Source organism: Apus apus, chromosome 4, assembly GCF_020740795.1.
Source record: "Apus apus isolate bApuApu2 chromosome 4, bApuApu2.pri.cur, whole genome shotgun sequence".
NCBI lineage: Eukaryota > Metazoa > Chordata > Aves > Apodiformes > Apodidae > Apus > Apus apus.
The window spans coordinates 88,482,309-88,497,145 of record NC_067285.1 but is presented as its reverse complement, the minus strand read 5'-3'; the positions used below and the strand labels follow the sequence as shown (position 1 = coordinate 88,497,145).

Below are 14,837 nucleotides of genomic sequence, written 5' to 3'. Positions count from 1 at the left end.
TTCTCACTGGGATTGTAATGACCAAGTACCTCTAGGTGCAACCTCCCCCTGCCACTGAATTTTTAAAATTATTTTTATTTTTTACATTCTATCAATCTGTAGCCTTGGTCCTAAGGACGAGCTGCAAATACATCTCAACAAATGAATCACAAAGCTTTCATTCCGTTACAGCTACTCGAAGTAAAAAAGCATGAAACTTCTCTACCAAGCTGTGATTCCATGCTTATTTCTGAAGACAGCAGCTGAAATTTCAACCTCAAGTACAAGAAAACAGAATCTACATGGTCAAATTCACTGCAAGCATAACTATAGCACAATTCCAGAACAGGGACATTTTATCTACTGCTAGACATGAACTAGGCCACTAAGTAGATACATTCTCGAGCGCTGCTGCTTACATTTTTGTTTGCACTTCCAAAACTTAAAAAATTATTTTCCTAATGAATGCGTTTTTCCAATCCTTAACACACTGAACAATCAAACTCATAAAGATGAGAAGTAAGCTAAAAAGGACAGCTTCAACATACCTGACTACACTGCCACTGAGGACTTGCACAAAGTCTTTCTGCTGTCTGTCTTCCACAAACGCACCGCTGTTTACTAACTCGCGGACAAGGCTGACAATCTCCTGTATGTAATTGCAAAGTGATATTGAGAGTAGGAATTGCTAAGTATCCTAACAATTAAACCAACTACTTGTCTGAAGTTTGAGAAAGCAGTTCTACCTGCATGACAGGAATTCTCACAAGCATGTTGTCCACACAGCAACGTTCGTCCACATGGCAGGTGACATGACCATTCCTTGGCACTGCACCTTCGCGGCACTGGTTTAGCTTTCTTACAGTGACAGGTTGTTGTGACCATCTTCGGGCAAGGCGGACAGGGTCCTAAGCACAGGAAAAAGAAGACCTCAGTAATGGCCATGTAGCAAAAGCAGCCTTGGCAACATCTGGTTTATTCTGAGCGTTTTAAAATACAGTGAGCAGATTTTAAGTAAAACTGTGTAAAAGCAACAAATACACATCATACGAGCAAGGGACAGGATGGATTTACCTGGATGACAAAGCAGCAAACATTTATGACCACAAGAAGGTTTGAATTCCCTCTCACATATCTGACCACAGGAGTGAGGCACCAGCCATGGGTCCAGTGTTGGATTTTCCACTTTTCCACAGTAACAGTAATAGCTACTGGGAGTTTCAGACCGTTTGTATTCAAACCTACATTTTGGACTACAACAAGGGAAAAAGGGAGTGAAAAGAAAAACAATTAGTGGAAGAATTTTTTTAAAAGGAAAGCAGTTTTTATTATTCCAGTTTCCCAAGACTGTTACCAAGCCATCAATTAACATTTTTATAACTATAGTAACCAACAACATAATTAAATTTATAATATACAATAAAAGGTCTTGCTACATGTCTGAGTCTACAATACATTCACTAGAATGTCTAAGGAATTGTCTTATCAATGCAATCCTTTTTTCTCTAATAATGCATATATATAAAAATTCAGTGTAGCGAGCATGTAGGACAATATTTATGTCAAGTAATACCAAAGGAATGCATGCAATAATTAACTTACTTAAACAGACCCAACCAAAAGATATTAAAAAAAAGGTTTTTACCAGTAGCAATTTGTAAGCTATGTAAAAACAAGATTTAGCCATCCTATTAAAACTATATATAGTGATTAAAATTTGACCTGAAATATTTTAGAATTTATCAGTTCAGCATCTTAGATACTGCAAGATGCACACCTTTATTTGTTACCCTTGATGGTGTCAGATATTAAAAAAAAATGTGTTCCTAAACAGAGATAGGCACCAAAAATCTGTAATGTATTTGTGTCACAGGCCCTAAAGACTTCCAAGTGCAAGCCATGGATGAGGGAGGCAAAACAAGGCATGAAAAACAAAGCAGTTCCTGTTTCTGGCTTCTCTGGGAAAAGAAAACACACAAGGAGCTCCACCTAAGAGAGCAGAGGCTTTGAACGACACATGTATCCATTTCTATCAAACAAAATGTCAATCTGCCCCTATATAATACATTACAGGCCATAAACCTTATCTCCATTGTGACTGCACCATTTTATCATGTTAAATAAAATACCATTCAACTTGAATTTTTTTCATTACAAACATTATGCTTAAACACAAAACTAACCTGTAGTAGAATAAGCATTATCAACTTGAGACACTAAAAGCCAACAATTTTATGCTTTCTTTCCTAAGCAAACTTGCTCTCTGAGATCCCACATTAACAGAGCTTTGGTATCCACCAGGCACTTTCAATCAAATTTGACAGAATATGGTATCAAAGGTATCACCGTAAGTTTCAACACAAAAGTAGGTGGGCAAATAAAGCACAGAACAAACACGCACAGAGAAACCTTGACTGAATTTTCAGTCACAAAACTAATGAAAAAGCAAGCTTCATTATTCATGCAACCACAATATTACCTTATTCTTATCCAGTCTCACATAAAACCACAACACTGGTTTTAATACTTGAGTTAACAGAGACTTAAAAAAACCCTAAAAATCCCTAAATCTTGCTATTTCAGAACTGTTTTGTAAAATATATTCCTTCTACAGCACTAATTTTAAAAGTGATAAATATATAAAGCCATCCAAAAATAAATACTAGAAGTTGAGACACATGACAGATAAGTTACCCTCAGAGGTTAAATCAAAAATGATGCATCAGGTTTTTAATATCACTGTGAAATATTCCTCGATCATGTTAATGAAAACTTAAAAATAATTAAGAAAAAAGATAGAAAAGTCAGTCTTCTAAACTTTTTTTGTGTGTTCATGTACATGTTATTTACAAGTACCATTCCTTGCTAAAGTAATTCCAATTCACATTTTTCACAATAAAAGTATCCTTTTAAATGTACCCTGAAGAGCTCACCATGGCCAGGGATAATCTTTCTTCCCAAAATCATCATCTGTCAAAGGAGAAGACACAAGGAAAAGGCTGTCCTTTGCCCACTTTTGGATACACACCAGGTGAAATATACAAAAGCATCCACAACAGCTCCAGACCTAAAGAGCAGATATCTGTCAATTCTTTATGCTAGGTTTGTTTCTGTTTCCATTGATAACCATCTGTAGTATCTAAAGAAATATCACGTTGCTATTTTCCATTTTAAAAATGGGTTTCCAAAGAAAAATTACACCTATTGTTACAGATTAATTGCTATAATCTTATTTTCCTGATGCTGTGGGAAGATTTTGCCAAGGCTTATGGAGCCCAAAATACTCATATAATCACAGAAATGTTGATATAAACACACTGTTGGAGGTCATATAGCACAACCTCTTTCCCAAGGTAGGACTATTGCAAATTTAACTCAGTTCAGACACAGCTTTGCCTAGCGAAGTTGGAAAATCCAGAAGGATGGGGACTTTACAGCCATCCTGGGTAAGCTGCTGCAAGTGCCATATTTCCCAGTACCCAATCTACACCTCCTAAGCCCCAGTTTGTGACATTGTCTCTTATTACAACCCCTGTCACCACAAAGATGACCTTGGCTTTAGTCACCTTCACAACTCCAAGTATAAAGAGGCTGCAATCGTATCATCCCTCAGCCTCTTCTCTGCTAGACCAAACAAGCCCAGCTCTCCCTCAAAAAGAAGTTGATACAAAACAAAAGAAGTGAAGATTTGTCCTGAAATCTCTCCCATGCAAAAATGTACCAATACAAAAAAAAGGCAATCTTCTCAGTCACACCACCCTTCTCTTTCACCTAATCAGCATCTGTAGCAGCAAAGTTTATCTTAGCTGCTCTGCTACCAAACTAAGAAAAAGATTTCCAAACTTCCTTGCTTTTCTGTTTGCTAGAACACGGCTTATTGAAAACACAACTGCACACATTGGCCTTCCTGCACTTTTTTTTTTTCATCTGCCTCTCTCTAACATTTAAAAATAACTATTTATAATTACAATAACAAGCATACATTAAAAACACATATTCTGATTTTAAGCTACATATATGAGCACTTATTTCTTCAAGTGTTTGAAAAATCCAAAGATGCTCAATGTGGCATTTCGGAATCTATCATTTAAAAAGTATCAATCCCTATAATTACCTTAGTAAAATAACTGAACACAAGTTATTCAGAATATTGTATTTGCTTTATTCTAAAAGACAACTGTAAAACACTTACAGCTTGGTTCCGTTTAACTGAAGCAATGCAGATCAGACATGTCATAGCACCTGACTGAAAAGCTTCATTCATGTACTGTCTTGTACGTTCCAGTTCACTTGCATCTCCATCTTTAACACAAAGATTTTTAAAGCAATCAGTAATGTTTGATCTGCTATTCTGTACATGTTGAGACTGCTGTAAAAGTTGGTTGCTTTTTTCTTCCCCTCCGAACAGAGGCCAGTCATATATTATTACAAAACCACAATATGAGAAGTACTCAGGACAGTTTCAAAACTATACCATGGATTCTGCATAAAAAGGCAGAAAAGTACCACCAGCATGGACTGCTGGAACAAGTATTTTTAATAAAAGGCATGAGTATAAAGTGTTTTCCTTCCAATTATGGAAAAATTCCAATACATAGCCAGTAATACAGCATTGTTTATAATTTCATACCAAACTAAAAGTCAAGAAATAATAAAAAAATTACCAGTTTGACTGGTGTAAATGGTAAATGTTTTGTCCAAAATCTTTCCTTGTTTTACTTCAGCATCTTCATCATCATCTTCAGATGAGGAGCTAAACTGGTCTTCAACTAACTTTTTTGCTGCAGCCTGATTAGCCTTCTTAATTTCATCAAATTTCTTCTGAGAAGATAATTCTATTAAGAGAACAGATTAATGATTAATACCATGACAGTTAATCAGGACAATGCATTCAGTTCTATGTACTTTCAACTGTCCTTTTCTGTAAAAAAGCTTGCATATTTTGTTTTTAAGGGCAGTACACTGCTACATATTCAATACCACAGAAGAATAAATAAATCATGCTTTCTTCTTCACCATGATTATCCATAAAATTTAGAGCAGGAATCTGTCAATTACTGCTGACAAATCCAACCAAACATACTCAAACATATGCATCGATAATGCTGTGTTATGAAAAGGCTACTCAGAAACAAAACAAAAAAATAAACACCAAAAATCACATCCTGCACAAAGACAACTTTCCTAGCATGAGGAAATAAAAAAAAATAAAAATCAGGCAAGAGCCTTGACAAGAGCCATTGCTATAATTTTCTGATACCCTACAGATACCTCTCCCAGTATTTAGTACTTTTTAAATTATGACTTCTATTGATCTCCATCCATCCATCAAGTCATTACTGTAATAGTAGGTTCAAGCTATTTCATACCTGGCAACATCAAAAGTGACAGAGTATTAATACAGGCCAATTTTGAAGTTATTTTATATGAAGCAGAGGAAGATTCTCATATGGATAAATATATATATATAGCTTAACATAATTCATCATATACCAAAGTGACTTTAAGATAACATATCGTGGAGATATAAAGGTCTTCAGCAGATCACAGGTCCTAAGTAACACCTAATTTTCCAAATTACTATTGCACCCAGTACATTTACTGGGGTTCCATCAAGTTTAGTTTTAGTGTTTTCCTTAAAAAACTATTTTGCCACTTACAAGAGATCGGTATTTGGTACTTCTCTACCTGCTAAGTATTACGTGGACATTAACTGGCTCTCACAGCCGCCCTCGAGCAAGGGAAAGCCGGCACCTTCCAGGCCGGAGCAACGCGGCCCACACCGAGCGGCCCACCCGACGGCTGTCCCTAGCGGGCAGCATTCCCGAGAATTCCCGGCCCTACTGAGGAACAGCTGCTCCATCCTTTCCTTCATACTCTCCCGCTCGCAGGGCACCGCCTGTGCACCCCGGGGAGGGCAGAGCCCCCGAGCGCACAGCTGCGGCCCCAGGCTGCCGCCTTCCCGCCCCGGCAGGCACCCGCAGCAAGCACCGTCCGGCTGCCGCCGAGCAGCGGGGGTGCGGGGCCGGGCCCGCTGCTCACCCCCGCCCGCCTCCCCTCCCCGCCGCCCAGGAGAGCCTCGGCCTGAGCATCTGCAGGCGCTCCCCACGGCCCGGGCCAGGCTCGGAGGGAGGACACGATACTCACCGCTGGCCCCCTCGCCAGCCACGGAGGCACCGCCGCGGGCCCTCGGCGCCGGGGGCCCGGCAGCTGCCCCAGCGCGGGCGGCGAGCCCGGCCCCAGGCCTGGCGCGGCCCCGGCCCCGGCCGCCCTGGCGCCAGGGCGCCTCCATTTCTCCCCGCCAGTGAGCGAAGGCCGGCGGAGGGAGGCCGAGCCCGCCCGCGGCAGCCGCCCCGCGGCAGCCGCCCCGCAGCGAGCTCCCCGCCCGGCCCCTCCGCCCGGAAGCGGCGGCAGGCGCTGGGAGGCCGAGGAGTCCCCGCGGCGGCAGGACTACAGCTCCCAGCGCTCCCCGCGGCGGCAGGACTACAGCTCCCAGCGCTCCCCGCGGCGGCAGGACTACAGCTCCCAGCGCTCCCCGCGCGGGCGGGCGCTGCCTGGCTTGGTGCTCGCGTTTCGCCTCGCCTGCCGCTGTGGCCTCCAGGGACTTCAGCTCTTTTGCTAGGAGCTCTTGCGTGCTTTTTCCTCCCAACTTCTTCAGCATATGAGAGATTTTACAAGCACCTTTAGAAGCTTTACTGTAGCGATCGCTATGGTTCAGTGCACAGAATGCATCCTGAAGAGCCTGTGCAGCTCCTGGAAGGTCCTGCTAACTGCAGGTTGACGTAACGCAAATCTCATCGACGTTTTCTGATAGCTCCCGTGTGCTGCCTTGCTGTGCCAGGGGGAAGCTCTGCATCCAGAGCTTTTTCAGCAAACATGTTAAAAACTAAAATAGTACAAGATTTCAAATAATGAGTCTGAAAACTGAACTGCTGGAGGTTGTGAGAAGCGTTTGTCGCGCCGGTGAACAGGCCCACTGATCCCTCAGCGAAGCACAGCTTGTTTACACTCTCGCAGGAATGGGTGACCTAAGCAAGTAGGCACACCCATAGCAAGGTGAATTACGGTTTATATTCCCTGTTCCCTAGGAAAGTTCCCTCCCCTATTTCCCCACTGGCTGGGCAGTCCAGGGTTTACAGCCTATCCGACACTTGTCATTATCCTGTAAGTTTCCGCCCCTGTTTACACATTCCATTCTAGCAGTTTATGTTTTACCTTTTAAAGTATAATTTTGACCTTTCTTGCCCCCTTGGCTGTCTTCCCAGTTACCAGAATGATCTATACCCATTAGTGTCATCCTGCCCCGAGGAGCAAGATAGAATTGGCTTTGTTCAGTCTTATCTTGGCCATAAAACCTGCTCCATATTTGGATCCCCCAGATGGAGCCCACTTAAGTCCCTCAGTTTCTTGGACCGTAAACCATCCCAGGTGTCATTGGAATGTGCAGATATCTCACTTCTCTCTTAAACAAACTATTATATTCCTAACAATAGGGTGTGTGTGTGTATATGTATATATATATATATATGCATATCTATAAAAACCCCAACACTATGCTTCTAACACTAGGATGAGAAAACAACACTACATTTCATTTCTAACAAGGTCAATTCTGATTTGAAGCGTTTTAAATGAAATAAATTTTATTCTCAGGAAAGAGGCAGCTAGTGACTGCACCTTGTGTTGTAGATTGAAGGATCAAAGAAACAAAAAAATAAGAACAGCAAATCTCTGCTTTTATTAATTAAAACTCACATCATACATTTCTCTAATACAAAGCTCTAACACGAAGGGAAAAAAAGTGCTTCCTAAGTGCCTGGTGAAATAAAACGCAGCCCTATCGGATGCTGCTGACATACAGGTTGCAAATTCTATTCAAGACCCAAACTGGAAGAATGATTGCAAAGTCCAACATTCACAATATAGTTAAATGCCAGAATAATGCTTGTCCCATGCACAGATGGTGTCTTTAATGAAATGATGGCATTCTTCTTCCCCACACCAGCACATTATGCCATTCAAAGCACAAGGATCAACAATGAATGGACAGCTGTTTCGTATTCACATTTATCCTTGTTCCATATATATCCTGTGCATCAATTACTTCATAACATTTAAACCTTGCAGTGAAATCAGTAGTTATTTCTAGATCTCTGGCATGCTGGAAACCTATCAACATTAAAAAAAATGTAACAGCCAGAAATGAATGCACTTTACAAAAGATCAAATTTATAGTACCTCCATCTTATTAAGGAGGAGAATGGAAGCATAGAGATATTATTAAATAATAGTAATATTTACATATGTATTTTTTAAGAGTGGCAGTTCAATTGCCTAGGATAATAAAATTGTCCTGAATACAGAACTATCCATTCTCTCCTTTCGGTTCCTTTCTTCACTCCCTGTCACCAAACTGCCAACAATAAGTGCCTGTGATCAAAGTCTACTGAAAATACCCAGCTGAAAACACTCAACTGAGATCACAACTAATAAAAACAGTTTTTGCTAATGGAAAAAGACATAAATTAGGGGGGAAAAAATCTACTGAGAGAATGCTTTTTAAAGCAGTTGAAAATGTATCTGACATATGAAACAGTAGCTTTGACTATCTTAATGGTAGTTATGCGCAGAAGAAAGAAATACCCCATGAATGAAAAAAATAACCTATTTAGTAATATTTTTCCCCAACAGCAGCTACAGAAAATGCTGCAGGGAGAGTTTGGCTTCTTTGTCATGTCTGCCCTTTGTGCTTTTCCAGCATCCACAATTGTTATATCATGGACGTAAACATTTCTAAGCACAGATCTTAAAAACATGATAGCCCATATTCAGCAGCCATATTATTACATGGATCAGAGCAGTCTTCAATATTATGTATTTCTTATTATTGTGGAAAGAACAGCTAGACTTTGAGCCAACCAGATTTGTCATACCAATGCTTGCAGAAATTGTATTTTCTTCTCTATTCCAATCTTTGCATGTAGTATCAAAAAAAAAAAAAAAAAGGACCCTTAAAAACTGGGCACTTACATTTCAAGAAATTTGCCAATGTGGACCCAATGAGGTAATAATTTCCAAATCTTACAGCTTTTGGTACTCATATCTGCATTGTAGATATACTAATTCTTTATATAATATTCCATACTTAGTTAACCTCATATTAATCAAGAGATATTAAAAGGTGTTTATTTATACACAAATTTAATATCATAGAATAGAATCATAGAATCATAGAATGTTTTGGGTTGGAAGGGACCTCTAAAGGTGATCTAGTCCAACCCCCCATAGTTCGTTCCTATATAGACTTCAAATAATGTAACTGTTACCAAACCTTTCCTTCCTTCCATAAGTAGACAAGAATAAATTATTTTTAAATAGTCAGCAAAACTTTCAGTACATGCCAGTAGAGGGCCGTGTGTAAATTGAACCCGTTTGCTGTGGAGTGGTGTTACATAAAGAGTACATAGGGCATTAGCAGATAATACCACCTGTTTATGCGAGAGCAAGGTGTTCTCTTCCATCCTGTTTCTCAAATCTTCCTTTTCCTGCCGAAACCTGCCAAATATGTGCACTTGCAGGAAATTACATTTCTACAACAAATAGTTTTTAATAATTAATAGTCAGGTCCTACAAAGATTTGAAAGAAATGTATTCAGCCCCACACAGGATTTGACTATAAGTCTTATTGGCATCCTCCCGTACTTTATTCTGCTTTTCCAGGTTTGTCTGTCAATGGATCTGCTTCTTCTAAGTCTGCAAATTCTTGCTCTAGAACTGGTTCCAGTATTTTCTCAATTTTTGTAAGTCTTTTTTTCAGCTTCTGTTGTGCAGCTTCATACTCAGCCAACAACCTGGCAAACTTTGTTTGTAATCTGTCCATTGCTCCTTGCATGTAGGTGACCTTCTCTTCCAAATCTTTAGGATCACTTCCTAAATTGGCAATTTCAATGTCCAGCAACCCATCTTTCATTAGGATTTGCTTGCCTTTTTCTTCCAGCATAGCCTTTGCGTCTGGATATTCTGTTAAAGCCTCCATGAGATCATCTTTAGACAGACAAAACAAGTCAGAGTATCCAATACTTCTAATATTGGCTGTTCTTCGGTTGCCAGCTTTGCTACCTTTGATATTAAGAATGCTGATTTCTCCAAAATAGCTGCCATCACTTAGGACCACAAATTGGGTAATTCCATCATCAGCTACTACTGCCAGCTTGCCTTCTTTGATAATGTACATCTCTCGTCCAATATCTCCTTTTCTGCAAATATAATCTCCAGGACTGTATACTTGTGGCTGGAGTTTCAAAACCAGTTCAACCAACAGACCAGCTTCACAGTCTGCAAAAATTCTAACTTTTTTTAGTGTTTCCAGGTGAACATTGATTGCAATCTCTGCTCTTAGTTTATCTGGCAGATACTTCAAGACTTCCCTTTCATCCACAGCCTTTTTGTTTGTCCACAGGTAATCAAACCACTTTATAACTCTTTTTTCCATGTCTTTACTCACATTCCGAAAGTGCATATACTGCTTGATAGCATCGATCCTTGCTTGAAACTCTGCCCTGGCAGCATTCATGTTGGAGATCATAGAGCCCACATTACCAACAATGGTAGCGAAAATCAATACTCCAACCAAGAAGTCAATGACCACAAAGAAATACTCAGAATCTCTTACAGGAGGGGGGGTTTCACCGATAGTAGTCAGGGTCAGTGTTGACCAGTAAAGACTGTAGACATACTTTCTAGTCAGACGGGCAAATTCAGGGTCAGAGATGTTGGGGTAGACCCATGTGTCAGCCCCAAATCCAATGGCTTTCGAGATCGAATAATACACACAGGCATTCCAGTGAATAATAATCATAATGTACATGACAAGGTTAGAGATCCTGAAGATATTTGGGTAGTTTGTCCTTGTTTCTGTTCGCTGGAAGAATTCAAACATCCGAGCTACTCTGAGTAGTCTGTTTATTCTTAATTCCGGGTAGTTCAGTCCTAACTTAAAGTATAAGAGATCAGTTGGTATGATGGAGAGAAAATCTAATTTGAATTGCAAAGATGACTTATATTTCTCTCGAAGCTTTTGTTCTTCTTTGACCAGAAGACCTTGCTCCAGGTAACCTAAAATAAAATTGGAAATAATAAAAAATGTTAAAACTTCAGCTGTGTTGTGTTTAATGTCAGTTCAAATTTACTCTGAAAAATAATTTGGGTGCAAGTTCAGATGATACATAACTTCTCTTACTTTTTAATAAGCAATTTCTTATTTCAAAATATTCAGCTTAGTGCTGTATGGTTGAGCTTGAGCTAAACAGTAAACTTTGTAAAAGAAACATTTCTAGCTCTGATTCTTTCCCTCCACTTTTCCACTATGGTGAACATATGAAAAAAGCCCCAACCCCCTAGAAAAACTCCACTGGCTGTAGGAAGGGTGGTTAATCGGGGAGAGAATTTGAACATGGGAATTTCAGTTCCATACTGAATGCATCTACTCAGTAGCTCTGGATGTAGGTAGGTGTAGACTTTAAAAGAAAGAGTTGCAGCTGAAGTTAGTTGGATATCTTGCTTGCTCAATGGTCTTGAAAATCAAGTATGTACTTGAATCTCCTTAAAGAAAAAATCCAGATTTATGTGCTGAATTTTCAGAATGCCTGATCCTGCCACATTGCATGTTTATTTTCTCTTGTTGAGTCATCAGCAGGCAGAAGCAGCTTGTATCTAGCATACCTCATGCTTGGCTGACCCCAAGCTGTATGTATTCTTTACGTAATACATCAGTTTCTCCTGCTTTTACAGGTCACAAACTCCTGTCTTTCAGAGATGTATCTTGATGCCTTTTTCAATATTACACCTCATCAAGGGTACCCAGATAACAAGAGTAGAATTCTGAATATTTTAAACTACCTGACACAAATATATGAAGAGCAATACTTAATCATTGAGTATTTTTACCTGTTCTTGTCTGTACAAACATGTCAACAACATAGATGGCATCAGATATGTAATCTATAATAAACCATGCCAACAAGTAGTCGTGCTGCAGCTCATCAAAACAGGCTCTGTATAGGAAAAGACAAAAGTAAGTTACCATCAAATGAAAATTAAACACTTGCATGAAATCAGTGATTATTTTATTTTATTTTTTCTATTAAAGGATACTGTGATTTGCCAGAAGATTTCTGTAGTCATTAAAGGAGTACATCACCTAGCAATAATCATGGTCCAGTTGTACATGACAGGCATTGTGATGCAAAACAACCAGTTATAATATATATTTCCTGCTGGGTCTATAGTGAAAATATCTTTCTTCTTCCTAAGGAAGAAAGGAGATTTAATGAGAGAGTTAAAAAACACATAACATTTTTTGAGGAATGAAGCATTCCAGATATTGTCATTGTAAAATAGATTATCTTTATTAAGGTTAAGCTTCCTTGCTTGAATGCATAGAGAACATGAAGCTGCTTGTTAAGTGTGACATAGGATGCAAACTTTAGAAGCTAAATTTTGCTAGAAAAGTCCCACTTAAGTTGGCAGTCCCACTTAAGTTTATTTTGGCACATGTAATTTCAGCCATCTAAAGTTGGGGTTTTTTCCTGCCCGATTAACTGTCTTGTCTGATAAGTGATTTATAATCTTTCAAAAAATAAAATTATGATGTGACTACTAATGTTTAAATAAGTGAGACAAATTGTGTCTCTCTCACAGGGAAAAGTCTTACTCTGAGAAAGGTGAAACATTGGCATAGTTTAGGTAAAGAAACCAAAGAACAAGAAAACATTCCACACACGTTCCTACCACACTATTGTAAGTTTCTCCTCCGTGGCCAGAAAATTATGAATTTACCAAGCTAAAGGTAAAATAAGAAATTTAAGATCATAGAAGATTTTACTTGCTTGTAGGTGCTCTTATATATGGAAGAGATTGCTTTACACTGGCACATCTTTTGCTGCAAAGTGTTATCCAAAAAACACTGGATTATCAGAATCCAGATGAGATTTTTCTAGATTATCTTTTTCAGCTCAATTCCATGCATGCATATTCCTGTTGTCCACATAGGAAGTTAAATCAGAACAACTCCACTCCAGGGAGAACAACAGCAGTCTGTACACTCATTCACTGGAGTATAAGCATCTTGTTTACAGCATGTCCATGAATCGACTCAGTTTTACATCAAAAGCAATTTTATTAGACTAACACAGCAGGACCTAAATGAAAAATACTTACTCTTCTTTATTTTCTTTCTTCTTGGACTTATCTTTATTTTTGGTTTTCTCCTTTTTTTCCTTCTTTTTTGTTTCTCCATCCTTTTTTTTTTCTGACTTGCTAAGAAATAGATTTACAATGTTGTTACAGACTAAGTTGAAACAAATTTGCAAATAAATTAAATGTCTTAAGACATTTTATACTATTTCTAAGAAACAGTAGCGTTATTACTCTTTATCTTACCTCTTCTTTTCTTTTTTCTTTTTCTTCTCTCTGAGGAAAGGAAGAATATGACAGGCTCATGGGATAAGCAATAGCCATTACTTCCACATTTATTTATTAGTATCATCTGTATAACATCATACTTAGGTGTTTGGACTGAAAAACATTTTTGCTTATTGTATTCACATAGAACTATTTTTATTTTAAATTAATAGATATAATGCTAATAACTTCGGTATTGAGAATGATCACTGTTATTTATGTGCATGAAGTTCAAATGTATATGCAGTTTCTTTCAGGATTACTTGAATGACATCTCTGTTTATAAATAAATTAATAGATATATTTAAAATTTTTGAGTGCTGCTTAAACAACTGATTTGGCAGTACTCTCATTTTATGAAATGGCAAAGATACTTACTCATCTTTATTACTATTGTTGTTAATATTGTACTGTGCAAATGCACCAGGTAGATACTGTTGCCTAGGAAACAGCAAAACAACACAGTTATATAATATCTGCTGAAATATAAAAAAAACCCCAACATTTAATCCAAACTGTCATTTGTTGCCTTCGGAAAGGCAGTCATTGAATGTTCATCACCATTTTAATCACAAGCAAAGTTTTCTAAGGAAACTGAAGGAGCACAGTTTTTATTCTCCTAAATATAAACAATTAGAAATATATAACAATCTTTAAAACTTAGTTTATTAATAGGGGGTAAAGAAAATTAGATGATGGCGAGTATCTATGCTTAGTTAATTCCATGCAAATTATCAAAGAAAAACAAACAAACAGACACAATATGGTAAATTTGGCATACCTGTTTTCCCCTTTGTCCATTGGTCCAGGGTTGTCACTGGTGTCTTGCACTACCAGAGTGGGAACAGTTGTATGGGAGTGATGGGTCTCAATGACTCCTACCTTCATGATCAAGTTTGTCTTACCTTAGGTGATTGAGGAAGACAGATTTTAAGAAGAAATAAGACATTTCACAACTAGCAAAAGTAACAAGCAATTTTTATTATTTTTTTTTCCTAAAGATGAATCCTTTATATCCTGGTTCCCCCAAAACCAACAATAGTATTTTCAGTTTCCTCTCTCCCACGACATTCCCACCAGACAAGAAAGGGCACTGTGGGTGCTTCAGTGTGCTGAATGACTAGGCAATTGCTGGTAAAGGGAATGTTCAACACATCTTTCTCTTAGAGGAAGCATTAATTTAGGTCATTCTTCTGAGCCTAGTCACATATCTTGAAGATATTTAGACAGTTGGGTTTGAAACGTCTACTACTGTTTCATTTGATTTTGAACCAAACACTCATAATTTATTGTAACAGGATGGATAAATAAATTCATGCACAGGTGACATCCTGAAAATCAGACTAGAAAGCATTTATTGGTGGGATGTCCAAAGATGTGTCAGTATGTATGACATG

At 38.5% G+C, this 14,837-nt stretch overlaps 2 protein-coding genes across 4 annotated transcripts in view; both read right to left on the bottom strand.

Annotated features, from left to right (window-relative positions):
- The window catches only part of NFXL1 (nuclear transcription factor, X-box binding like 1), a 45,901-nt gene extending 39,540 nt beyond the window's left edge, over positions 1–6,361 (bottom strand). For all 3 annotated transcript variants that reach the window (XM_051617791.1, XM_051617792.1, XM_051617793.1), the window contains exons 1-7: positions 6,127–6,361; positions 4,644–4,814; positions 4,172–4,281; positions 2,913–3,046; positions 1,054–1,232; positions 726–887; positions 528–628 (exon numbers count right to left, since the gene is read on the bottom strand). In XM_051617791.1, coding sequence (XP_051473751.1) covers positions 528–628; positions 726–887; positions 1,054–1,232; positions 2,913–3,046; positions 4,172–4,281; positions 4,644–4,814; positions 6,127–6,271 — 1,002 coding nt within the window. In that variant the 5' untranslated portion in view covers positions 6,272–6,361. The remainder of the gene's footprint in view (positions 1–527; positions 629–725; positions 888–1,053; positions 1,233–2,912; positions 3,047–4,171; positions 4,282–4,643; positions 4,815–6,126) is intronic.
- Positions 6,362–9,682: 3,321 nt separating this feature from the next.
- On the bottom strand, positions 9,683–14,328 carry CNGA1 (cyclic nucleotide gated channel subunit alpha 1). The gene is made up of 7 exons (XM_051618295.1): positions 14,201–14,328; positions 13,819–13,881; positions 13,420–13,449; positions 13,198–13,296; positions 12,179–12,286; positions 11,926–12,032; positions 9,683–11,094 (listed from the first exon to the last, which is right to left on the bottom strand). The coding sequence occupies exons 1-7, from the start codon at positions 14,326–14,328 to the stop codon at positions 9,683–9,685; spliced, it is 1,947 nt and encodes a 648-aa protein (XP_051474255.1).
- Between the last annotated feature and the right edge of the window lie 509 nt (positions 14,329–14,837).